This window comes from Rhodamnia argentea, chromosome 9 (assembly GCF_020921035.1).
Source record: "Rhodamnia argentea isolate NSW1041297 chromosome 9, ASM2092103v1, whole genome shotgun sequence".
NCBI classification, from domain to species: Eukaryota; Viridiplantae; Streptophyta; class Magnoliopsida; order Myrtales; family Myrtaceae; genus Rhodamnia; species Rhodamnia argentea.
The window spans coordinates 3,864,271-3,890,959 of NC_063158.1; the positions used below are offsets into that span (position 1 = coordinate 3,864,271).

General features: G+C 39.4%; 2 protein-coding genes across 5 annotated transcripts; one reads left to right on the forward strand and one right to left on the reverse strand.

Moving 5' to 3' along the window:
• Positions 1 to 132: 132 nt before the first annotated feature.
• Positions 133 to 4,319, reverse strand: LOC115737028 (FAM10 family protein At4g22670). Of its 3 annotated transcripts, none has more exons than XM_030668975.2 (12): positions 4,074 to 4,319; positions 3,924 to 3,975; positions 3,348 to 3,503; positions 3,123 to 3,210; positions 2,935 to 3,015; positions 2,762 to 2,826; positions 2,286 to 2,426; positions 1,564 to 1,680; positions 1,357 to 1,474; positions 1,235 to 1,296; positions 900 to 957; positions 133 to 452 (listed from the first exon to the last, which is right to left on the reverse strand). In XM_030668975.2, the coding sequence occupies exons 1-12, from the start codon at positions 4,181 to 4,183 to the stop codon at positions 355 to 357; spliced, it is 1,146 nt and encodes a 381-aa protein (XP_030524835.1). In that variant the 5' UTR covers positions 4,184 to 4,319; the 3' UTR covers positions 133 to 354. The 3 variants fall into 3 exon arrangements, with proteins under 3 accessions (XP_030524835.1, XP_030524834.1, XP_030524833.1); XM_030668974.2 differs by having other exon boundaries at positions 1,333 to 1,474; positions 4,074 to 4,318; XM_030668973.2 differs by having other exon boundaries at positions 1,235 to 1,474; positions 4,074 to 4,318.
• Positions 4,320 to 22,031: 17,712 nt separating this feature from the next.
• On the forward strand, positions 22,032 to 24,755 carry LOC115736983 (non-specific lipid transfer protein GPI-anchored 7-like). Of its 2 annotated transcripts, none has more exons than XM_048285228.1 (3): positions 22,032 to 22,509; positions 22,599 to 22,708; positions 22,859 to 23,021. In XM_048285228.1, the coding sequence occupies exons 1-2, from the start codon at positions 22,176 to 22,178 to the stop codon at positions 22,667 to 22,669; spliced, it is 405 nt and encodes a 134-aa protein (XP_048141185.1). In that variant the 5' UTR covers positions 22,032 to 22,175; the 3' UTR covers positions 22,670 to 22,708; positions 22,859 to 23,021. The 2 variants fall into 2 exon arrangements, with proteins under 2 accessions (XP_048141185.1, XP_030524772.1); XM_030668912.2 differs by lacking the exon at positions 22,859 to 23,021 and adding an exon at positions 24,408 to 24,755 and having other exon boundaries at positions 22,034 to 22,509; positions 22,599 to 22,625.
• Positions 24,756 to 26,689: the final 1,934 nt, after the last annotated feature.

Consider the following 26,689-nt stretch of genomic DNA (forward strand, 5'->3'; position numbering starts at 1 on the left):
CAATTTGAAGTTCCTCTGAAGACGGGAAGCAAATGAAGTCTTGATGATTTTACAACACAGTAAATCTGGGACGCTGAGCAGTGTTCACGTACCCCATCAAATTTGCAATCTTTAAGAAGGGAAGGGGCGAAATAACTAGAAAACACAAATAAATCACACTTTTCCCATGACGTTATTCAGCTTATATCTTATCGTTTCAAAAGCAAAATCGAGATGCTCATCTGAGATCCCTACCAACGGAAAATTGTTTACAGATGATGACAACCGACTTTTCTGGTGGCATTCTCAAACCCCACCACTCTGATAAACCAGAACGTTCGACCCCAAACACGGCTATTACTGCATCGAAATTTTTCACTTGGGTCCTCCGAACTTGTTCATCATCTTTGCAATTATAGGGGCCACTTTTGGATTTGCTTGATGCTTTGCCAGATTGGCAGGGTTCTTCATTACTGCAAAACCATCAACACAAACAAAAGATGACAGTAAAAATCTCCGATAAGCTTGCACAAGTTCCTACTAAAAGTAACCAGAATCTTGTCACAGAAAGCAAAATTATACGCACAGTTGCCCACAGATTCACTTGCCATTTGGATGTTGTTTCTAGTTAATAACCTTCCAACAAAAGTTAGTTAATGCTCATTTGCCTTTTATGCTGAGTCAGAAAATAACCCTGCAACTTAGACAATGGGAAGTACTTTGTTCTGAGATTACTTCGATACCGCTCGTGGTTACCTTACTGGTCAAAGGGGTAATATCACCATATTCTAAATTCTCAAGGTACTAGTTCCTTACAGAGGACGTGTAAAACTGCTAAATGATGCCTCCATGAAATGAGTGATATCTCAATGAAGTGCAAGACATAGGACCACAAAAATAACGACAGAAAACATCAGTACCATCCTGCATAGCAGCCATGACTTCTGGATCCTTAAATGCAGCCATAAGATCAGGATCCTGTTCCAAATGTTCAGCGACAATTCATCAAATCAAATGAGCAAAGGTGAAATGGAACAGAAAAACTGACCACAGTATGATCAATAAATGATCCACCAAAACGAAACATAATCAAATCATTGAACTTGCATGCACCAATTCATGTCTAGGTCTTTATTTTAAAGTGAGAAATCCATCTTCCAGCACTCTTTCTCGTTTTGCTGGGGAAAAAAAATATACGGTGCTTTGCTAAAGTCAACATCTCCAGGCATTACCATCCACTTTCCAGCGCACTTACATTTAGTATATTGCTAAAATCAACATTTCCAGGCATTCCTCCTGGCATGCCGCCCGGGAAACCTCCAGACATTCCTCCTGGCATGCCGCCCGGGAAACCTCCAGGCATTCCCCCTGAAAAGCCTCCAGGCATTCCACCTGGGAATCCACCAGGCATTCCACCTGGGAATCCACCAGGCATACCACCAGATGGTCTACTGGATGATGACTGCTCTTGTTTCTTTGCCTTCTCATATGCAGCCTACAGGAAAGGCACAACAAATCTCACATGGGAAATATAGCAAGAAACATATTCTAAACGACTAAGCATCAGGATCATGGACCAATTACCTGAGCCTCAGCACGTCTACGCTCTCTCTCGCGCTGAATCTTTCTTTCTTCCCGCTCCTTACGTAATCTGTCATACTTCCTCCGATGTTCCTCAATCCTATGCGCATTTGGTTCAACCTGTATAGATCAAAAGTTGCCCATGATGGAATCAAGCTTAATGGAGCAAGATTTGAATAGCATAGTAATCTCCAATTCCAACGATGTCCAAAAGAAAAGCCACATGCAAGTTCTCATGAAATTCCAACCAGCGATTCATTTCCAGTGCGGACCACAAAATCAAGAGGTGAGCCCACCTTAAACTGTCACTCATGAAAGTAAAGGCCTACAATTCAGGACAAACCAGCAAGTAGCAACAGCCAGTGTGAATGGTGCATAAAATGATGTCAAGATCAACCTACATGTGATAATTTTTAACTTTGTGATAAAATCTAAACGGCATTTATTGGCCTTTTACAAGCAATCTACAGTGAAATAAGAAGCATCTAATCTAATCTCTAGCCATCTGAATCTAATCTTGAGAGCAAAGAGTGCCCAGTCCAGAAAAAACCTTGTTTGCTTCAAAACCACATCAAACAGGCGTAAGCAGAGCACTGTCAATTATCTCATTTATTTCCATAATTTCAAAAGCAAAAAATAATGTTTGATTTTAGCAGGAAAGTCAGTAACTTTTCAATAGAACAAACAACCCAAAGATGCGCGCACACAGAGAGAGAGAGAGGGACCTTTTTAAGTACTGCATTTATTTCCTCATCGTAATCTAGCTTTGATGCCAAATGAAGATCCTTTGCAGCTTCTTCCCACTGACCAAGCATAGCTCGAGCCATGCCACGAGCCTTGTAGCCTTTTGCAGAATCCGGATTTATCTAGATTAACAAACTACATGAGCATGACAACCCAAGATCTAAAGACTCCAAGGTCAATCCCACCCACACCAGACAACTAAACAATGTAAACTCCAACACCAAATAGGGAAGCTTAACAATTAATAAGTTTCCTTGAACAACTCTAGGCAATTAATACAAATACAAGGGCAATAAGTAATGACGAGAATGTTCGAAAGTTCGCAATAATTGAGTTCATGCATTTGCACATTTTTGTGCATGTATTTCTTTATATTGTGCAGCTTGCGATAAGCACGACAACTGAACTTTCCATGTGAAATCTAAACCATTGCTTTGAACAATTAAGTAGATGTTACCTCTAAAGCTGCAGTTGCGTCCCGGATTGCAGCATTGGGCTTCTTCATTTTAATATACACAGTAGCTGTACAAAAGTCAATAACCATGTGCTGGCATGAGGTAAAGAACTTAAAACCAAATGAAAGGACATAAAATTTGGGCAGTCGCTTCAAAAACTCAGCCAGCTTCTTACCCCTGGTTCCATACATAATTGCAGAGGTTGGATTGAGTGTTATTGCCTGTGTAAGGTGCTCAATCGCTTCCTCCAAGTTTCCTGTAGAGGACAAATCAGCATACCGAAGAGAAAATTAAACAAGACCAAAAGATTCAAGAAGCACACGTATCCCTAGCATTGCAAGGTTGAAGAGTAATTATCAGAACCTTCAGAAAGGGCTTCCATGGCTTGTGCCTTTGCTGCTTGAGAGGCCTCGCGATTATCCTCAGTAACTTCAACCAATGGATCTCCCATCTGAAAAATCAAATAACAAAGGCACTCGATATTGACCCACACAGCACAATCTCATTAATAATAAAGTAGGCAAAAAGAGGGAAAAGAAAGTGTTAAAAGCGAGATGATTCCAAATGTCTGTGTTAGATTGGGAAAACCTTCTGGGGAGGCTCATTATCGGGCTCAACCGTCTCGCCTTCAAGCTCGATATCTGACTCGATAATCTCATCCTCCTCCTCTTCCTCCTCCACTTCCACATGTCCCCCTTCGGTCTCCTCCATATCCTCGTCGCTCTCCTCCACCACACGGCTCTTCTGCTGTAGTCCACAATCCAAAGCAAGCATCAATTTAGCACGTTACCTCACAAGAACACATCTCGCTACTGTGAGAAAGTACACTACCCAAATGCAGCAGCATCAACCACCACATGTCGAATGTTTTCAAACGAAATCAAGTGATTACGATACGTATTCAAAGAAATGCGTTTAAGTCCTTTTTTCTTTTTCAACTACACTGAAAGATGCACGTGCTTGACCAATAATAGTGCATAAAAGAAACATCTCAAATCTTCACTCTCTATATAAATGCCCCGACGAGCGAGCTCACTGTCATTCTACATCAACCACCACAAAATTGCATCAATCACTGATCTCAATCGAACAAGACCGAGTCAAACGCTGTCAATCGCACGAAACAAAACGTGTCAAAAAGCAGGCTCGAGTGGCACAAGTTACCGATTTCGATTCGCCGGGCTTGTCCGCAGAGGGAGGGACTTGAGCTCCGAGGCTGAGACAAAATGTTCCGAATCATCAGAGGAATCAAAAAAATGCGAAGGAACGACCATGCCGAACAAGCTCGAATCGTCGTCCGACGAGGTATCTTACCTTTCGATGTAGTCGCGGAAGAAGGCGAGCGAGGGATCGGCGAGAACGGAGGGATTGGACTTGCACAAGTCGACGAACTGCTTCAGCTGGCTCAGTTTCGCTGGATCCATTTTTCCGGCGACTGTACGAGCGATCGGTCGGCTTCAGATCGCGGTGCGATTGCGTAGATTGATTCTGGACTTGGAAGAAAGTGAAAGTCCCGTGAGCGGCTTTGAAAGTGGGAAGACTCGTCGGGGTGAGGGGTTTTAAGGAGGTGCTTCTAGTAGCTTCTACTGGATATTGGCATAAACATTTCGTGCTTCCACGTCAGCACTCTTTCGAATCAAAAGAAATTCAAATAATATACAGAAGCTTTAGATATTTTCTCGAAAATACGATCTAAGTACCAAAAAAATTTGGAAAAATGCGATCAAATTTTATAATTTACCAAATCGGTACAATCAACGGTTTTCGTCTAATTTGATTAGTGAAAAGTATCATCATGACTTTATAATTTGCAATGAAATACAGTAGTGATGCGACGCTCATTTTGTGCCACATCTCAAAAGAGTATGAAAAATTTATCAAAGATGAAAAAAAATGTCTGAAAAACATTTTCTAAGAAGGGAAAAATGCCTACAATTTATAATATTGAATTTTCTTTCGAAAAGCGTCAATAGAGATTGGACCAAAGGATTTTGGGTGCTGCTCTTACTTCACCGACAAGAGTTGGCAAATCCGATGCGGTGGTGGTGCATAGAGGTGGCCAAATGAACCCGTGGGCCCGAAACCGGCCCGTTGACCGGACCCACGGTTCCAACCCGGAACCGGAACCGGCCCTCAAGGGCCGGTTCCGATTTGTAAATTGTTGGAACCGGCCCGAAACCGCCCGGTTCGGACTGGTTCCGACCCGATTTAAAAAAAAAAAAAAGGAATGAGGCCGGGTGAAAAGAGTAATTGGGCCTTGAAACCGGCGGTTCCACCTTTTTTAGGAACCGGAACCGGCGGTTCCGTGAAACCGGCCACCTCTAGTGGTGCACCGCTCACCACAAACGGCGCAAGAGTCGACTACCCTCACGGCCTCAATACAAGAAAGTTCTAACTTCAATTATCACTTTTCCAATCACGAACCTTAAAATCTTAAAAGAAAATCCCCTCTTTATGCTCCTTTCTTCCCCGCTACGAGACAAAGTTCGCCCCTTGTTACGGTAAACACAAAACCCCTCTAAGAATCCACAGATTTTAGTGACGTGATCAATGGCAATTATTTTCAAAGGGAAAGAGGTTTCATATGTATGCTTGTATTTTGTAAATATTATCATTTTTCCTATATTTGTTACGGAAAAACTACGAAATAGATATTTGAAAAAGAAGTCTTGAGTCCAGGTGTAGGGTTCGGGCGGGCGTTGGGATCTCGCACCGATCTCATGCGGCCTAGGATAGGGGTTTGGGTACACATTAGGGATGAGCAAAAAAACCATGATCCAACCAAACCAAACCAGACCATACCCAATCGGCTCATTTTGGATGGTAACCGGCGGACCATATCCAACCGACCCAATTGGACCGGTCCTTTTATATAATATAAATGTATTATCTTTTAATTAAAGGCTTTGAAGCCATCTCCCTCAAAGGCCCATAGTCCAGAGTCTAGAAAGTGGAGAAATTTATGTTGATAACATCTCCCGGTTTCGGATGACAGCGTGATTCAATTATACTGCAAAAATCTAATTTGCCGTGGCTTATAAGGATGAATTTCATCCCATTATGTCCTCATATTTATGGCTGAATGTCTTTTATCGGTGAATGCTACAAGTTTGGAGAGGCCTTTGTTCTAATACCTAGTTTATGTAATTTGGTTGATGCAGTAGAGATTACGAGAAAGATGAAGACCTAGGAATTAAAATGCAATCTGTTGATAATTATTCTTACTAGCCATAGATGAGGAAACTCTTTGATAAAACCTTGACTGTGGTTTTTTCATGGACTTTGCAATCTAATGTCATGCATTTGTAACAAGGTGCAATTTAAGTCGAGTGTTGATGCCTTATAGGAGGCGGACCATTAAGAAGCCAAGGTAATAGAAAGTGAGATTTTGATTATCGTGGTAACGTGGGCTAGTGCTATAACCGTTGATTATTGATACGTCCTCAAGAGCCATCTCCCAGGTTCGAGTGATTCCCTTTTCTTTTTTAATTAATATTGGTGCTCGGTAGGATCGTAATCGGGAACCGGACCGGACCGATGGTTCGGTTCTCAAGTAGATCCATGGAACGAGCAGGTGGTTCACGGTTCGCATTTTGCGAAACGGGTCTCTAGCTGGCGGTTCTCGGTTCTAAGGTGGGAACCACCCATACCGGAACTTATCACCCCTAGTACACATGCGGTAAAGCTCCAAATGACCATTTATTGTGCGACACGTTTCGCACCACCAGTTAGAAAAAAAAAATATCTCTCTCTTCACGGTCTCCCTTCTCTCTCTCGTACCTTCGCAGTCGGAAAATAGCAAAGTCACCAGCCATCATGGCCACGGAGCTCGAGCTCCACTAATATAGTGGCTGCCACCTTCACGGTCGAGATGTCGATTTGACAAGGTCGCGCCACTATAGGCGCGAAGCTCGAGCTCTCGAGCTCCGCAGCCATGGCGGTCGTGGGCCACGGGCTAGAGCTTCGTGGCCAAGGACCAAGAAGACGTCGGCCATGGCTGCAGAGCTCGAGCCGGCCGCCATGGCCACAAAGCTCGAGCTTAAGTTCCACAGCCATGGCGGTTGTGAGCTTTAGGCTCGAGCTCTGCGGCCGAGGACAAAGAAGACATCTGTGAAAGGAGGGACAAAGATCCATTGGTGGCAAGCCCATTGCCGAAGACTCCGAATGTGCTCTTCGTCGTGGCTCGTAATGGCGGTGGCTCGAGCTCGAGGTTAGAGAAGGGAAGAGAGATCGGTAAGAGGAGAGAATGGGTGGGATGTCGGAGCGGTCGGGCACTCTGTGGCCATGGCGGCCACGAGCTGTCCGCTTGAGCTCCGCACCCGTGGTAGCGTGAGCTCGTCAAATTTGCGTCTCGGCTACGGAAGTCGTAGCTGCCATGGATGTGGAGCTCAAGATCCGTGGCCATGGTGGCCGACGTCTTCTCGATTTCCCAACCGTGAAGCAACATTAGAGAGAGGATGAGGCGCGAAGAGACAGAAATTTTTCTCTTATTTTTCTGATTGGTGGCCCTTTTGCTCTACGTGTTGTACAATGTATTGAGCTTGGGATTTGGATCTCTTGACATGGCATTTCTATGTCGGGGTTACCATAAAATGGGGAAGGGAAAATTTTTGGGCTGGCATTTTTTTGGGTAGCCTTCCAAAAATTTTGAATCCCATCTTCTCTCATCACATTCGACCCTCTCAACCCGAAAAAAATCAGAAACCTCCTCTCTCTCTAGAAACTCTCTCCCATTGGTAACCCTCCTCCACGCCGACCAGCGAGCTTTCTCCAGTGACCTTCCTCCACACCAGCACCGGAATATTTCTCTCTCCCCTCATCCCCTAATTCCAACCCCAAAAATTAGAAACCCAAAATATTTTCCCATTTTTTATTGTCCCTCATCCTCTCACCGGTGACTTCGCCGGACAAAGAGAAAAAGGCAAGCCAATCGAAGAAACCAAAAACTCTCTCTCACCGGTGACCCTCTTCCACGCCGGCTAACGAGCTTTCTCCGGTGACTTTCCTCCATACTCGGTGCCGAATATTTCTCTCTCCCCTCAAATGGAGACCCCCTCTCAAATGGATGATGATGGCACAAGGTAATTAATGTCTTCATGAAAGTATGTTAGTTTTTCTTCTATTTTATTGTTTGTTATTCAGGTTATTACTTGCATTTCCTTTTTATTGTAGATACTCTTGTCCATTAATCGTTGCTATTAAATATATGTATAGAAATTTTTATAGTTGATGGTCTTGAACACCAATGGAGAGATTTCATTGGAAAAATTTCTATCTTTTAACTTATTATTTCTTTAATTCTTTTTAGCATTTCAATAATTCAATAAAATCACTATTTTATCTTCTAATGATGCCACTTTGTCTGCTATTTTTTTTTTTTTGTGATTTTGTCAGCAGTAATGATTGGACTCCACAAGTGGGTATGGAATTTAATGATGTAAATGAGGCGTGGGAGTTTTGAAAGGCGTATGCATTGAAAATTGGTTTTGGTGTACGTAGGAGAGTTACTAACAAAAGGAATGATGAATCCATAATTTCTACGTGCTTTTGTTGTTCAAAAAAGGGACATCGGGGAAAAGATGAAAGGCGGGAATTAGTAAAAAAGCCTAAGCCTGAAACGAGGATGGACCGCCATGCCCGAATGGGAATCAGATTAGTTCCTGGGAGCGGTAAATATTGTGTGTATGATTTTGAGCCAAAGCATTCCCATGTACTCCACTTTGTAGAGTGTACTCACTTGATACGGTCACATAAGCAAACAAGCGATTTCCAAGCTCAGCAAATTGTGTTGGGCGACGATGCAGGCCTCACATAGAGACAGCAGCATGACTTGTCTAGTGTACAAGTTGGGGGAAGAGAAAATGTTGGTTACACAAGAGTTGATCTAAAAAACTATCTTCACACTAAACGAGGGAGAGACATGGAGTTTGGACACACATGATGTTTATTGATGTACTTCGAGAAACGACAGATCTTAGATACATATTTCTTCTATGCTATTCAGCTTAATAGTAATAAGAAAATAACAAACATATTTTGGGCAAATTCTAGGATGATTATTAATTATGTCCTTTTTGATGATGTTGTGACTTTTGACACCACATTTTCCACCAACAAAGTGTACATGCCACTCGGTGTATTTGTTGGATTCAATCACCATAGAGAGTTGTTGACACCTAAATTTTGATTTTTTTTTAAATCAGGAATTGTTTTTAGTTCCTACCAAAAATAATCTAGCATTCGTGTTTTTTTTTAAGCCATGCATCACATTCTCTTTTATTTATCGGACCAATGGTGGGCGGACTTAATTGTGCGACTTCTAAGTTTAATAGAATAAGTTAAGACTTAGTGAATTAAGAATTGGTATCCACATTGAGTTTTTGCTCATATGAACCTTAGTCCACATTTTATCATAAAAGCCAAGAAAAGGTAATATGAGACAAATATATTCTTGGGCAAGACAAAAAAGAAACATGGGCATAAAGGAATTCGGATCACACGGGAAATCGGCGCAATATTGAGCCAATATTATATGTCTTTTTGAAGAAGGAAGAGGGCCAAAAAAAAGTAAAAAAAAAAAAGAGAGAAGAGATATCATTACAAAAGAACAATATCATGGTGTATATTCGGCTAAGTGCAGCTTGCAATAAAGAAGATATATATTTGCGTGGTTGAATAATAGTGGAGAATCGACTTGTAATATTTATTGGGAGGAAAGATACGAAGGAGAAGATAGTTTGACTATTCAACCCTTTTCTTATAACCCTAGCTTCATCCTATAAAAGGGACTGGCATCAGAATTGAAGGAAAAAATTGCTATTATTTTGAGCACACATAGAGCTAGCATAACGTGAGAAAATCTAAGAGTTTGATTGTCTCCCCCACCAGTCGAGACAATCCTCTTCGACTCAAGCTTGATTTGAGCTCTTCGGTTTCTCCTCCTTTTGCCAAACACATCGCTGCCGACTTCTCTTCCGTTGTGAACCAACCACGATCCTCGCCGACCAGCAACCCTTATGCATAGCAGCCGCTCATCCTTGAAGTCTCCAACCATTACCATTCGGTTCCGATGAAACCAGGAGTTTATGTCCGATAAAAAAACGCCGGATCACAATTGCCGCTCAATCTCTTCGCCACTGTCTAGATCTGATTGTCCGGAATATATTGGTGGTGAATCGGGCTCAAAAGCACAAGTCTTTGGGACGTGGATCCTAGCTTGAAAGTTTGCTGAAAATTTGCTAAAGAGGTAATTTTTCTGGACTTTTAATTGCTAATCTATGCATATTTGCTTGGAAATTTGCATTGTCGTTCTTGGATTCCTTTGAACACGTGTGATTTGCAATTAAAGCAAAGGAAAAATTAAACCTTTTTATTGAATTCTTGCTTCAACAGGAATTTTTTTTTTTATACAAGAACCTGTTTGTTTTTTTTTAGACGAATTGATCCACAAATTGAATTCTATGTTGATTTTTTTTTTTTTTGCGACAGAATGAACTTGAAAATATGTCTTTCCTCCAAATAATAAGCTATTCAATCGGCCCAACAAAAAAAAAAAAAAAGAGAGAGTTTTGGTAAAACAGATTATTGGCGTGCATATATCCTCATGATTAGATTTGTTATGTGTAAGGAGATAATTCTTGCCTTGAGCCATCATGTTCATTTGGATTATATTATCTCGTAGTTGTTTGATGTTATCTCATGTGTTACGGATGTGCTCTCTAATCTTAAGGATTATCTCTAACATGTGATTTATTGCGGATATTTATCTATTGGTCGAATAAGTTTCATCTTGTGATTTTTTTTTTTATGACACTTGATTGTTAGAGATAAAGTTTGAGCTCATTGAATATTTGCCCTTTTTTTGTTAGAATTATCTGAAAATTAACTTTTTTGATCCTCAAAGATAATTTTCTCAAATTAAAATTGAATAAATTTTGATGAGGAAAGGTGGGCTCTCACTTCACAATTTTAGCCACCCATCTTTGAATTTTCGAAAATTCAAGCTCAATGGACTTATTTTTATTTTATTTTTGTCGTGTTGTTTGTTTTTTATTGTTATAAAGTTTGCACATCTTTAAACAAACATGCACATAATATATGCTCCCCTATGTGCCTAGACCCGTCAGAAAAATAAATCACACGCCTTAGCCACGATCTTGTGGAATGGGACGGTGATTTAGTATAGAAATTCGTATTCTGTCCTTTGGCAAAAGGGATGTTGTTTTTCTATACGCATATCCGTATACCGGCTTGAATGCTCAGGATGTAGAGGATAAAATCTCGCTCTAGCCTAGATCTTTGGGAATGAGAGGATTTTCAAAAAAATCGCAAATTAAAAGGTATATTATGAGCATTTTTGTTTAATTTTGTTCAAATTTTTTATTGCTTTTGAATGTTTTCTTTTATTACCGAAAATACCAAAAAAAAATCATCTTCTAGGCACATAACATATGGTTCCATATTACATTTTTTCAAAAAAATCAAAATCATTCAAATCACATCGATCAATAAAAAATGAATTTTTCATGAAATTGGTACCGAAAGGGTATTAATTTTTTCAATTAATGTAACCAAGTCCCCGAACCCATTTTTCTTTGGTGCGCATAAATAAAATAGTTCTCCCTCTATTTTATTAAGGTTTCTAATCAACCTTCCGTAAATGATTAGTGGCGGCTCTAATTGAATATTTTTTCATGAATAAACCTAAGTTGCGATTTGGTAGGACTTTGAAGGGTTCGAGTTAGGTTAGTTGATTTAATTAACCCGATAATCCGTTAGCCTAAATTTTTAGGTCGCGACAAGAGCTTGTGATTTTTGGGGCTGCACTTTTATATGATGAAATCGCAGATTCCTTCATATGGCTTTTTGAAACATTCTTGGGGGCACACAAACATAGGAGGCTTGCAACAATTTTTACCGATCAAGATGCAGCAATGTCGAAGGCGTTAGAATAGGTGATTCCCGACACAAGACATGGATTGTGTACATGGCATCTAATGCAACATGCCATAAAAAAATGTTGGTCATTTAGGCTCCGTTTGTTTCACGGAAAATATTTTTCCGAAAAGCATTTTCCCCAATTTCCGGTGTTTGGGGGGCGGAAAATGAGCAGTCAACGGAAAATATTTTCCGGTCAACAAAAAAAACCTTCTAAAACTAAGGAAAATGATTTCCTCATTTTGAGAAGAGGAAAACATTTTCCACACTTTTCATTCCTCCTCTCTTTCAACTATTTTTTTCTTTTTAATTATTTTTTTGCTTTCTTTTCATTTTTTATTTATTTTTGCAAAATTCAAAAATTTCATTTTTTATTTTTCGGATAAAATCCATTTTTTAATTACTTTCTTTATTATTATTTTTTTTGTCTTTTTTTTTTTTAAGTATTCCTTCTTCTCCCTCGGCAAGTTGCCGGCCACGACCGCAGCCGGTGGCTTCGACCTCGAGCAAGGAAAGCTATAGCGAGGAACAAAATCGTGACGTCCGTCTTGAACTTCTCGTGCTCCATGCGGGGCTCGGCGGCTGACTCGCCGCGCAGGATGACGTCGGCCTTCCGGTCTTGAGGTTCACCGCCCCGACGTAGTTGACGTAGACGAGTGGGTCGACGATGTATTAAAGGTCGATTCCGAGTCGCCGCCAAGGGTGGCCTCCGGGAAGCGTTGCGAAACCTCCGCAGCGTAGTCGACGGGGACCACCTTCATTTGTTTCCACAAAAATTAGAGGCGCATCTCTCTCCCTCTGTTCTCGCGCTTTTACTAACGGCCGGGCGAAGCTCCATTCTCTCTATTTTCACAAGTTTGCCCGATGGTGAACTTTCACCGAGAAAACGATTCATAGCGATCACCCATGAGCTCCCTTACTAAGCAGTGACGACAACCATGTGACTCTTCCCGCAAATTCTGATCACGGGAGACTTTGGAGGCCATGGAAATTCATTGAAGACTTCACGGCCACAATAGAGAGCATGGTTGCGAGTCCCCTACCTTGCAAGGTGGCAATTTCCGTGGGTGCAATAAGTTGACATACGGAATTGATTTTGATTTGAGATTGCCGAAGCATCCCCGGAACTCACCATGAACCGTGAGGCTCCTTCGCTTGAGACACCGCCGTTCGCACCATCGCCGACCCTATCCGCAAGTAGGATCGAATTGATTTGATATTGTTTCAAATTCGGAAAGGTAACCTTGAACCAATTCACTTTAATTTTCCTTTATTTTTTAATTTCAAAATATAAAAAAAAAATCATAAAAAGAAAATCCAAAAAATTGCACCTTTGAACTTCAAGTCAGAATTCATCAAAATTGTCAAATTGAACTTTTTTCATGAAATTGGTATCGGAATGACATTAATTAAAAAATTAATATAATCAAATCTCCGAACTTAAAATAAGATGAATTTTCCTTACCAAACGGCGGAAAATATTTTCTGGAACTTTTTCAAGTTTTGCCAAACATCGGAAAAGGAAGTCGTTTTCCTGGAAAATGACTTCCTGGAAAACATTTTCCGGAAAGGTCATATTTTCCACCAAACAAACGGAGCATTAATGAAGAATGGATCTAATTTTTGATTAAGTTGAAGAATCTTGTGTATGAATATGTAGAAGTGGAAAAATTTGAAGAGGCTTGGGATACATTACTTTCGACATATAAAGCTAGTGACAATTCTTAGCTCCAGAATCTGTATAAGTTGAAAGAGAAGTAGGCTAAATGTTATATGAAATCTACAAGGACATTGGGGATGCGTAGTACACAGTTGAGTGAGAGTTTGAATGGAGATTTGAAGGATTATCTTAAATGTAATATAAATCTAAATGGGTTTTTCAAGAGATTTGATAAGGTGGTGAATGATAAACGGTACAAAGAGTTACAGGCTGAGTTTAATGCTAGAGAGAAATTGCCTGCGATTTTATGTCGGACATCACCTATGTTGCAGCAAGCACGTAAGGTTTATACACTTTTGATGTTTGAAAATTTTCAAACAGATTGGATGAAAACTTTAGCCCTAGTTATGAAGGAATGTAATAAGATGAGTCTCTTGCATGAATATGATGTTGGTTCATTTGGTGCAAATGAACTAGAGTACAAGGTCATTGGTGACCCAAGCAATAAAGTGGTGAATTGTGCTTGCAATCATTTTGAGACCGTTAGGATTTTATGTCGCAATGCGTTGAAGGTGCTTGATAACTTGGACATAAAGTTAATTCCTAGTGCTTACATTTTGAAGAGATGGGCACGTGAAGCAAGAGATGAAATACTAGAGAAGCATGGTTTAGATACTCGGATATAAATTGTCATTATACTCTTTTTTACTCAAGTTATTGTTATAATTTATTGGTAACTTCTAATAAATTCTATATATTGGTTCAGGGGAATGGTGACATGGATGCTATTGATAAATATAGAAAGGTGTGTCTCGAGTTTGTTAAGATAGCGATCGGGGGCTCACAAACTATTCAAAGATATGAATTTATCAAGAAGATGATCTTGACCATAAACAAATCTCTCGATGAAATGCCACTTAGAAGTGAATCTCAAGAAAATTTGACATCCTTAAGTGAGGATATGAGTCTCCTTGCAAAATGTACGAGCCTCAAGAAGAAAGATGGAGGCAAAGGAGGAAAGCGACATAAGAGCTGTCTAGAGAAGAATAAAACAAAAGGAAAGAAGCAAAGAGACGCACCTCAAGCTTCTTCGTAAGCTTCTACACATAACTTTGGTGGTGAAAGTAATCAAGTTCTTGGAAGTTACAATAAGCCTTAAGATTTTTACAGTAGTCTACTCGGTAGATTTGAGGCATCACAAGACTTGAATATGCCTTCCATGGTAGCACCGCCTGGTGATGGGTAATGCACTATTCTATTTGCACTAAGTTATGTTCATTTTATCATGCATGTTAATTTATAATTAAAATAACTCTTTCTATTTCTTCTATTTGACAATCATCATGTTGTAAGCATCCCCCAATCTGCCGATACACTTATGTGAATTGAAAAAGATCTCGATTCCTTCTGTCAATTGAGTGGGCTTGAGTGCATAATTTTCTTATTATTTTACATTTCATCATGTACTTGCTTATATTAATTTAATTTTTTATTGGGCTGCATTGTTAAGATTTAATCCAGCACATTTCATCATTGTTAAGAACTCATATCAACCAAAAATTCTAACCCAGCACATACAAAATGCAGTGGCAAGCCTTAACTTGTTAATCTTAAGCTTAAGCAATGACAAAAAAGTACTCAGTGCCTTAACATTTCTAATCGATGTTGACATTCCTAAATCCACTAACCATATCTCGATAGTTGTCATTCACCTCCCTTGCATTTTGCAGCTCCCGTACAGTCAATCAAAGCGAACCTTGGGTATGTTCCAACCCTTGTACGGTCAATTGATGCGAACATTCGCTATGTTCTAGCTCCCTTCAGGTTTGTTCCAACTCAAATTGGGTTTGTTCCAACTCCATTTCCAGATCTCTAATTATACAGCTACATCCACTGGGACAAGCATCGTCCCGATTAGACATAACAATAGATCACATAATTTTTAGATCCCTAAACCATTGAAAACTAAAGCGTCTCATTATAAGAGTAAGTAAGTAACATACCCACTTCATATGTTCAATATTGGGACGAAATCGTGTAGGCAAATGAATTATCGTTGGCAACTCCTTCATATTGAAAAATTTTCAATACACCTGTTTTGCGGCTTCCTAATTGTTATATCCTTTATAATTAGCATTACTAAAACCACTTACTTGGATTTGAGTTTGAGGCCAACTATCATATATGCCGATATTACGGCCATTGAAAACGACATAGGATTCATTCGGAATTTCAACAAACCTAAAATAGCATAGATAAGTGACATACAACACTAAGGGGCATTAGCATTCAATTTACAAAGTATTCACTTTACCACGTATAACATAAAACATTTCAACACTACAATTTACAAAGCAAAGGTCGGGCAAGTAAGAAAATGGAGGAATTGAGCTCAAAGACCAACGTCAAACAGAGAAATATACACCGGAAATACTAATGCAATTAGTATTAATGAAAAATCTCACCAGCCTTATTGTATAATGTACCCTATGAACTAATTGATCCAAGGAATCCGGCAATATATAAAAAGTTTCCATGAGTAGTGACAAGAAACCGGTTATGACTTGAACAACTTCGAATATATAAAAATGTGCTCTCACCAACTTGGTGGACTGAAAAAATGACTAGAGTTATATCTTACTACTTAACAATGTAGACTAGATAGAGAACTCATCAACTTTGCAAGTAACAAATTAAGCACCTTCAAAACCGATCGAGAGAAGACGAGAGTATAAGTAAGCATCCCCTGCAAATGTACAACAACATAAATAATTTTATCTCCACGTAAACTGCTGAAGCAACAACCGACTAACAACTACTAAGTCAGCAAACAGAGCATAATTTGGGTTAACCAAAAATTTTCTAATAACAAAAAAAAAATAAGATATTTCGAAAGCAACTTACCTTGAAAAATTGAAAACCTAGAATTTCAACCCAACAACATTGTATTTAGAACAAACAAAAGCAAGGGTTCAAAACTATAAGTGAAGGGGAAAGAATTGGAAGTAAAAATTGGATATTTGAAGAATTATGTACCTTTTTCTTCGGTTGGCTTGCCTTTTTCTCTTTGTCCGGCGAAATCACCGGTGGGAGAATGAGGAATGATAAAAAATGGGAAAATATTTTGGGTTTTTGATTTTTGGTGTTGGAATTAGGGGATGAGGGAAGAGAGAAATATTCCAGTGTCGGTGTGGAGGAAGGTCACCAGAGAAAGCTCGCTGGCCGGCATGGAGGAGGGTCACCGGTGAGAGAGCGTTTTTGGGGAGGGAGGAGGTTTCTGATTTTTTTTTTGTTGGGAGGGTCGAATGTGATGAGAGAGGATGGGATTCAAAATTTTTGGAAGGCTGCCCAAAAAAATTCCATCCCCAAAAATTTTCCCTTCCCCTCAATCTGTGACGTGGAGCATTCTTGGCCGAGGGATGAAAATGGATAGCCTGATTTCATTTTATGGTAACCCCGACATAGAAATGCCATGTCAGGAGATCCAAATCCATTGAGCTTGGTCTCGGAGGGGCCCGCAAGGGGGCATGAGGTCCCGAGCCCCACATCGAGATCCAAAGTCCGAGTATTTGGTGTAATCATATTTTGAAAACTAAATCTAACTCTCAAAAGATGGATTCATGCATAGTTGTAAATATGACATATCATACTTAAAGAGATCAAGAGAAATATAAATGTGACTGATTGATCTAGAGGACTGCATATTAAATCTATTCTAAATAATTATGTCTAATTAATATATGGCAACAAGCTCTCTGAGTATGTTAGTCGCACAGTTTATTTGTTGATATGAACCTTGAAGAGAAGAGGGAGTTGTGTTTAGCCCATCATTTACAAGTGGGAGATATTGGAATTAATTAATGGTTGGGCTGCCTATAATGGGCTAACCCTGTTTGACACACTTTTATTCATTAATAACCGCATGGCGGTTACATTTGACAGTTACCACTTATGGATAAAAGAGAAGAAAAAACTTTCGTTATTTCATTTCTTCGAAGAACACTTCAAAAGAAAAATACTCTCAAAACTCTCTCGCATTTGTTTACACCTAAATTTTGATTTTTCTTAAATCATTTATCTTACATAAAAAAATGAGAATTAGTTTTAGTTCTCACAAAAAATAATTAAACCATTTTTCATGTTTATTTTTAGCATTCATACACAGCCAAATAAGAGAATCCAGAATTCTCTTCAGAAATTGATATTTCACGCCTATAGGAGAGTGAAGCAAAAGGCTACAACCTCCATCTTTTCTCACCAACGATGACTGGTTGATCCTCGGTGACAAATCTTTGTGTTCTCAAAGGACTTAAAGCTGTGGTCAACAAGACACTAGTGGAGGAATTCAACAAAGAACGAGGAAAAGAATCAACTTCTTTAGAGTCAGAGATTTCTTCTTGCTATCGTTGCTGGTTATCCACGACGTGTCAATCCAGTCCCGCGGTCGCAAACAATTCTGCCGCTCAAGACCGAAGCTCCACTGTTCCTGTGAACCAGTCGTCCCTCCCATCGAGCGATAACAAAGCTACTGCTCTGGGCCTACAACAACGAAACAGATCAGCCAGAGTGTCTCGTAGATGTTCTCGTTGAGCAAGAAGTTTCCTCCGAGTTACCAGTTTTCCATTGGTGTTCCTAGAAAGGACAAGTCCATAAGCTGCTATTTTGAAGAACCAAAGAAGATTTTGTTGGAAAAGAGTCCATCAAAGTCAGACTTTGGCAAGTTCTTAGGAGACTTTATGCGGTGATTCTCAAGTTGTGTGCTCCCTCTTCCCACGAAGACCGCATTCTGATCTACTTCTTGCACGTGTACCAACTCCCCATAGCCATACATGGACTGCTACATCCATCACCTGTAAGGAGCCAAGTTGGTGGCCAAAAGGAAGATTGATCAGATAGGAAAAGAAGGGATCTTAGTTGAAGCTCGGCCAATGTTGTAGCTGCTGTTTACCGTGAGCCCATCGACGGCATGCTATCCATCGGCAGGTGACCCCAATTCCCCGGTTCAAGTTCGGAAACTGTATCGCTACGACATCTCAAATTAGGTAAGTTATCTTACCGAAAATTGATTTGTTTATATTGTTGCTTGATTTGAATATGTTCCATATCCTGAACAGATCTTTTCTAAAAAGCTCTAAATCTAAATTAGGAAAATCTTTTTCCTAATAGGCAACGTCTTTATTAAGTTGGATGATCATATCCGTTACCATTCGGATACGATCTTCCACTTAGCAGAGATGGGAAGTTAGCCAATTCGATCTATTACCATTCAGATCCGATTCGCTACTTTCATAAGCCAATTTTAGATTTTCGGTATCATAATTTTCGAAAATTTCAAAGAACGGATATTCATGTTGTGATCTTGTTGATTGCTATCTTACTTTGGACTATTTGATTTGATGATGATTGGTATTATCTTGGTTTGATTTTTCCTTATATCAAAAATTCCTAAAAGATTTAGTAAGATATGATTTCTTAGAAACCCTATCTAATTAAAACTTTAGGAAGATTTGGTTTCTTAGAAACCTTATCTCATGGGACATTTAGGATTATAAATCAAAATAATTGAATCCTAATGCATATCCAAATGTGGCTGAAATTCGAAAAGGGAAGAGCATAAAAAATCAGATCCAGGCATATCTTGTCATCTTGCATTATCTCATGCATATCTCGTGTAGATTAGGCTAGCATATCTCGCATATTATGCATTTCTCATTTTACTTTAGCATATCTCATAATGTTTCATTGTATATCTTCATATCTCCTGTCATCTATGCATATCTTGCATATCCTATGCGTATCATAACTTTTGCATATCATTTTTTTGAAAAAGAATATCATCTGAATATCATCATACCATTTTTTTTTTTAAATCCACATCATGCATATCACATGTTGCATTTCATATAGGCTAGGCACAAATTCATGTCTTGCATTTCATATTTATTCGCAAGTGGCATGTTCACTTGCTATTTCATATTTGCTTGTCTTGCGTTTTTATATCATGTTTCAACGTGTCGTAGTCATTCGCATGTTTGCATATTCATTATACAATGTCACATTTTTGCACGTCATATTTTCGCATACCACATGTTTGCATAACTACATATCATAACTTGCCAAGTCATCATATCATATTTGCTTTGTCATTATGCCGTGTCATTCGCACGTCATGTAGAAATCATGTCTAACTTTATTCCTCCTAGGTTAATTAATTTGCATGATAAGGTCATTTAGTTAAAATCGCATGTTACTTAGATTAGATGTAGTTTTTACATGCATATTAGCTTAATTGGCCACAAAGTTGTCCACCTAACATTCATGTTATTCATGTCATTAGAATAGGTCACAAAATAAGTCATTTTGCATGTTTTAGTTTAATTAATTAATCCTTGCATATAGGGTAATTTGACTTTTAATTTTGTGCGTCTTGCATTACTTCTCTTTATTTAGTCATCTATTCATGTCATCACACTCGTTTTTTATTCATTTATGTATTCATCTAAAAATCGAAAATCCCAAAATCACTTCATCTCTTGAGCTTTAAAACGAATTCAATCAAGTTGCCAAACTCAGGATTTTCATGAGATTTAAGGTACCAAGAGGGCATTAGTTTTAATTAATTAGTGTAATCAAGTCCCCGAACTTAGAAGTTCTAGTTCATAGAAATAAAATAGTTTCCACCGCTCTTTTATTTAGGTTCCTAATCAACCTACCAAAAATGATTAGTGGCGGTTCCAAATTTTAATTAATCTAAGTAAACCAAAGTTGCGATTGGGTAGGGCTTGGGAGGTCGAATAATTAACCCGATAATCCATTAGCCTAAAAATTTATCTTTAGGTCGCGACAGCACTCGAATTGATGAAAACTTCTTGCAAGGTCGCATTTCAAAGACATTTAATCTTTGGACAGCATGTGCATTCCATTATGTGATAGTATCCAAATCAGTAATACAAGTCTATCATACAAATGTGACTAATTGATCTAAAGTACTGCATATTAAATCTATTCTAAATGATTATGTCTAATTTTGAGTAGCGATATATGACAACAAGCTTTCAAAATATGCTGGTCGCATAGATTATTTGTTGATATAAATCTTTCAGAGGAGAGAAAGTTGTGTTTAGCCTATCATGTGCGAGTGGGAGATATTGGAATTAATTAATGGTTGGGCCGCCTATAATGGGCTAACCCTGCCCGGCACACTTTTATTCATTAATAATCGTATGGCGGTTACCACTTTTGGATAAAAGAGAAGAAGAAACTTGCGTTATTTCATTTCTTCTAAGAACACTTCAAAAGAAAAACACTCTCAAAATTCTCTCCGGCTCGAATTGACGACAACTTATCGCAAGCCGCATTTCGGAGACATTTAATCTTTGGATAGCAAGTACGTTCCATTGCGTGATAGTATCCCAATCAGTAATATAAGTATATGATTCGTTAGGCATGTTTCATATGTTTTTCCGCGCGTTTTTCGTTTTATTAGTGGGATTTGTTTCCATCAGCATGCCTGCACGTCTTCGATGTCATGGTTTTAAAAACTGGGCCAGCTTCTTATATTTCCCTGCAAAATACCTTTAACTTAATAAGACTGTTAAGCTTCTATTTTGTTCTGTTGCGGCTCCTTTGGTCGAAGCAGACGGAGAAACAGATGAAAAAGAATTATCTTCTTTGGAGACTCGAGAAGGGAGTTGCAGAGGGCTAAACAGAGATTCCCAAAGGTTCGTCTTGTTTCCCAATCTCTCAATTTAGATGTATCGCTTGTGTCGAAATTTGTTCAAGCATCATGAGATATAGAACCTTCTTGTCAGATATTCTTTGCAAAATCCCTTTCCGAGAAGTGCATTGTTGGAATTGGGTTGGATTTGCTTTTCCTCCACATGAAGATTCTCCTCATGGCACATAGTTGGATTTCGTTTCGGTGCCTTACACCTTTACTTATGCAGTAGAAGCTGTTTCTATCGACTGAACATGGCCTGTCTCTCGGCCAAGTGATCCTTGATCGCCCAACTCTTTCCAATGTAGGAGAGGCAATTCCACTGGAATACAGCCTAGAAGGTCTTAACGCAATTTGCTTCGACAAGGGTTGCTATGTCGGGGCAGGAATTGATTGCTCGAACCCATCACCGAGGTGTCATCCGCCAGCGTTTGCTACCTCTCATGTTCCTTGACGAACAAAGGAAAAGGTATATCTTCTGCCAAGTATCTGCTGATGGATCTCTGATGCTCCATGTTATAGAAGCAGAGCAGAAGGTTGCTCCTAAGTCAGAAATCCCGCACGGCGCACGCCGCTTCTGGCAAGACAATCGGAACGGTCACGACCAATCTTAAGATGTCGAGGTCTTGGTTGAGGGAAGAAGCTCTGGGCAAGAGGATCTCAACGTTGACAAAGCTACGACAAAACACGTGGACACATCTGACGTGGAGTAATCACTGGCTTCGCCAACCCCAACCAGGACATCAGTTCATTGGAACTCCACGCCACGCGTAGGTCGCATTGAATTGAAGTTTAGCTGGCAGTTGATGCGGTGCCGAACACCTTTTAAGCAGTTAATTCCTGGGAATTACCGACGCAGTTGTAATGAGCATCACGCGATCTTTTTCTGTTGACTTTGGTCAACACAGCTACAAAGACAACTCTTAACCTAGTTCGATCCATCATTAAAGCTCGCTCTTACTGCTATTCTTGTCCCCAACAACCAACAACCCCCCCTCCCACGTTCCCACCTCCATACAAAGAACCTCCCCCACCTCCCCACCCTCCTGCGCCTCCGTCCACCCTCAAAGGACAAACAGTGAAGAAGAGAAGAACTCGGAAAATGGCTCGCCGCCACGCGTTCCCCATGTCGGTGCTCGCAGCGGTGCTCGCAGCGGCGGTGATCGCTGCGGCCTTCGCGAGCCGCCTCGCTTCGGCGAATTCGACGACGGACTGCATCAACAAGCTGGTGCCGTGCTTCCAGTACCTGAACTCGACCGCGGCGCCGCCGGCGAGCTGCTGCAACCCGCTCAAGGCGCAGGTGGCGACGGCGATCGGCTGCCTCTGCAACCTGTACAACACTCCGGGCTTGCTCGACAGGTACAACATCAACGTCACGCAGGTGCTCGGGGTCGCCCACGGATGCGGCGTCAATGCCACCACTAGCGTCTGCAAAGGTACTGTAGAGTAGAGTCTGTGAAAGAAGTGGGAACTGGGTCCGAGTACTAACGTTCTTGCTTCTGTTCTGTCATCTGTGTCTCTGCAGCGAGTGCTCAGTCTCCGACATCTCCAGGTAAACTCAGAATTTTGCTTCCTCTGATTTCAATTCGCGTCTAATAAATCGGCCGGGGAAAAGAAAAAAAAGTTATGTCCGATGCTCCTGTTTCCGAAGAGACGAGATTTTTGGCCCCCGTTGCCGAGGTTTAGAAATGGAAATGAAAATCTCGATCGAAACTTTAGGCACAAGTCGTAAATCGGACGTTTAAAAGATGGATCGATCGATCGTCTCAAGCCTAACACATTTAGGAAAGTAATCAATCGTGTGGCAGCGGTATTTATGTGTCGGTGGACCTACCTTTTGTTTCGGCTTATTCAATGAGCCATAAATGCTAAAACTTGAAATCCAACTAATATAGAACGGTGCGAAGAGCCCGGAAAGGGGCTTACAAGATATTTCATGAGGAGAATTGATTGCGCAACTATCACTATGCTAACGGTCTGTTTCAAGCCACGGAAAAATAAATAAAAATTCATTAAAAATTTATTGTAGGGTTCACTCTTTTAAGAATTTATGGATTATATATTTTCACAGTCACCCAAAAACCGTTATCTTAGCAAAGTCCGTAGGATCGAATAGTATGACTGGAGTTTGTGGTAGTCTCGCTATGGACGGGGACACCATTTAACTAGCAAGGCCCCTTTGCTTCGTGTTGGTTGGTTGTTGGGTTGCCTTTAATTGCCTCTGCACGTTCGATTCCAGTTTTTTCCTCGCTTATCCGTAAATCGCGTCTTCTGCCAAAGAGATGAGGAACCACTGGGCCGTCACTTATTCATTATTTTTTTTTTTTTTGGATTAGCATGCGTAGTTTACTTTAGTTATAATGGTGAAAGTATTTTCCGAACTTCCCCCTTAATTGCCGCAAAAGTGGAGAATGTATTAAAAAAAAACAAGTGCAAATTAAATTAATTGAAAATACTGGTGATAGAAAGGTTAATATCGATAAAATATATATGTAATAATATTTTGTAGAAAAAAAATTGATATGTATAGCTACTTTTACAGAATTAAATATGATATGTTAAGAAGAAGAATAATCACAAATTAGATAAAAAGAAAAAAAAATGGCTTCAATATTAAAAATGTAAAATGACAAAAGATTGGCTACTCATTAGGTGTATTTAATGGCTTAATCAATGTTAAAATGGTTGATTAATAAAGTTAATATATAGCTACTTTTATTAAGATATTGATCGATTTTTTTTTAACAATTTTTGTTTTTTACTACTATTATGGATATCTTAATTTCTAATACTAAATTTAACTATTGCTTTTCTCCGTTTTCATTATTCGTTTTCTTTTTTTTTTTTTTTTTTGTTTATTATAGAAATCAATGGTGAAGGAGAGGTTTCCTTGATGGATGAGGCGAAAATACATGTTTACTCTTTAAAAGTAATGTGCGTTGAACATGTTAACGGAAATTATAACGGAGGTTTAACGGCTTCGACAAAATGAAAGCTGAAAGGGGCAGCATGTAACAATTGAAGTTTTCAGAGCACATTTCATTAAGATTTAACAAGTGCGCACTAGCTACTCTTTTAGCATTTTCGTTAAAAATTCCACGGTGAGGACAATGTTATAAAAAGAAACGGTCTCTTGAATCATGGTTACTTGATCTCTACCGGGAATCATTTGCATCCCTTGTGGTTCGTTTAACTATGCAATTTACAGTGAAGATTACAATGAGTACAGATCAGTATTTTCTTCGCTCTGGCATTGTTTAATGCGCGAATCGGTTCCGGTCGTGCTACCCTTTTGATTCGCGGGGCAATGAGCATCGACCGCTTGTGTTGACAGGCGTAGCTGGGAGCGCCGGGAGCCCCGGTGGAATCAGAGTCTGGACAGGGGTTTCTTGGTTCCTCCTGCTGATTTGGGCACCAACGATGCTTTATTGAGACCTGCGGGAAATAGGAAATGACCGAGTTTGTTGAGCATTTTAGTTCCGAGGAGCATCACATTTCCGGAGCACAGAGATTTTTGAATCGGTTTCTTTGTCACCCCTTTTGCTCAAACGTTTGATTGTTTCAGTCAGCGTCAATTATGATTCTCGATGATCGTCGCATCGTCTTTATCGCAAGCATGGAGTTTATCAAGTGTTTTCTGCTTTCGTGCGTACCGACTGAATAAAGTGATGTATTCCGATTTTGTGGGCATTTTTTAAGTTAAGATGTTATTACATGGCGTTTTACTTTGGAATTTTTCATTTTAATGCTCGTGCTCTCCCTTCGTAGACAGGTACATAGTTACCTTTTAATGTGATAACTGATAAGTTACTGACAGCATGTAAAAAAATAATCACTTATTGTAATTATGAATATGGCGGAATTTTTCTCTTCTATGAAGGCTATGATAATTTCGTGAAAAATGAATAATTTGAAAAATATTTTCCTAAAAGTGATCGCTTGTATAAATGAAAGATATTCTCATTATCGTAAAAAATTTATGTCCAAATATTTTCGTAGATAATGAAAATATTTTTTGTTTATTCATTTTTATAAGAGACATAAACGATTATTTTCAGAAAAAAATTTCCAAATTATTCATTTTCTCCAAAAACAAACAAAGCCAAAAAGGAATTAACCATACGGATAGTGTGTTTTTCCAAGAAAAATTACCTTTTAGGGTCAATCCTCTTGCATCGTGAAATATTTATTGTCAGAAAATACTTTATCCATTTTTTCCGGCGTTTGGATTGCTTAAGAAAATGAGTCAATAGAAAAATCGAGATAATTATCCAAATTTTTTTAAATCTATTGTAGGGTAACCTAAACCTTTCAATTATACCAATATAGTCATAAACCTTTCGACAATTTATCGGATTACTCATATCGATCAATTTTTTTGACTGAAAATCAATAATATGGATGTTGACTATCCCACGTGTCCTCTACTGATGTGAACAATTACAATTTTCTTTATAACTCTGTGAATGTTGATTAATTTTTATTATATCTCTATTCTTTTTTTCTCCCTTTATCCATTGATATGGTTGTCAATACTCGCGACGACACGCTATTCGGCCACTAGGCAATACCACGATGCCTTCACTAAAGGCTCATGAAGGCAAGCGAGGGCGTCTTGAAATTCGCTTGTGGCCAGCCGACTGGCCATCGTTGCGACCTCAATTGTTGGAGGAAAATAGGAAAACAAAAAAGAGGAAAAAGAAAGAAAATAAAATAAAAGGCAAAAGAAAGAAGGAAAAAAACTAACAAAATATGAGTGCTGGCTCGTCACGAGGTGACGCCGGGAAGAGCGGTAATGGGTTACACGCAGTTGCACGCTAGAGGCACGTGCAGCCCAGCTAGCCGAGGCGGGCCGACATCATGGCCGACATCAACCATGTGTGGTTAAGGGCCAACCGCCGGACCAATCCAACCCGTGACCGAATCACTGACTCATTGATCGACCCGACCATTGATTGGTGATCGGTTGGATCGTATTTTTTAAATAGTTTAGCGAAAAGAAATTCCTAGAGGCCCGTAGGAGACCATGTGATATCCGATTGGGGTTGTTTTTGCTACCATTGCGTTCGTAGTGAAATTTTCTATACAGGGGTGTGTTTGTATTACCTATTTATATATCATGGATTATGAGTAATCCTCTTGATTCGCTTTTATTGCAGGAACAAGGGTACATATGATACAATCCCCTACATTCACAAGGGCATCAAAAGAAAGATTAAGACTTTCAAGGCTGAAAGATGAGTTAGATGCTTATCGATGGGATGATGGTGTTGACATAACGACACATGTTATCATGGTCAATAACACTATACTAGAAATCACATGGACGGGTTATCTTATGCCAGACTTTGAGAAGATTTATGCCCTGAAAACTACTCTTCCTAGGGAATGACATGGAGTCGTGGATCATTTATGAGAAGTTAGTTGGAAAAGTTATGGAGAGTTTGGGATTAGTTTCCTAAGAAAGTTTATAAGTTGAGGCACTAAAGACGTTAACTCTTGCAATAAATGGGTTCTCACGAAAATTAATTTATTGCCAAACGACGAAAATTGTTTTTCAATTTATTTTTAAGTTTCAGCTAAATATTGAAAAATATAATATTTTTTTGAAAATTG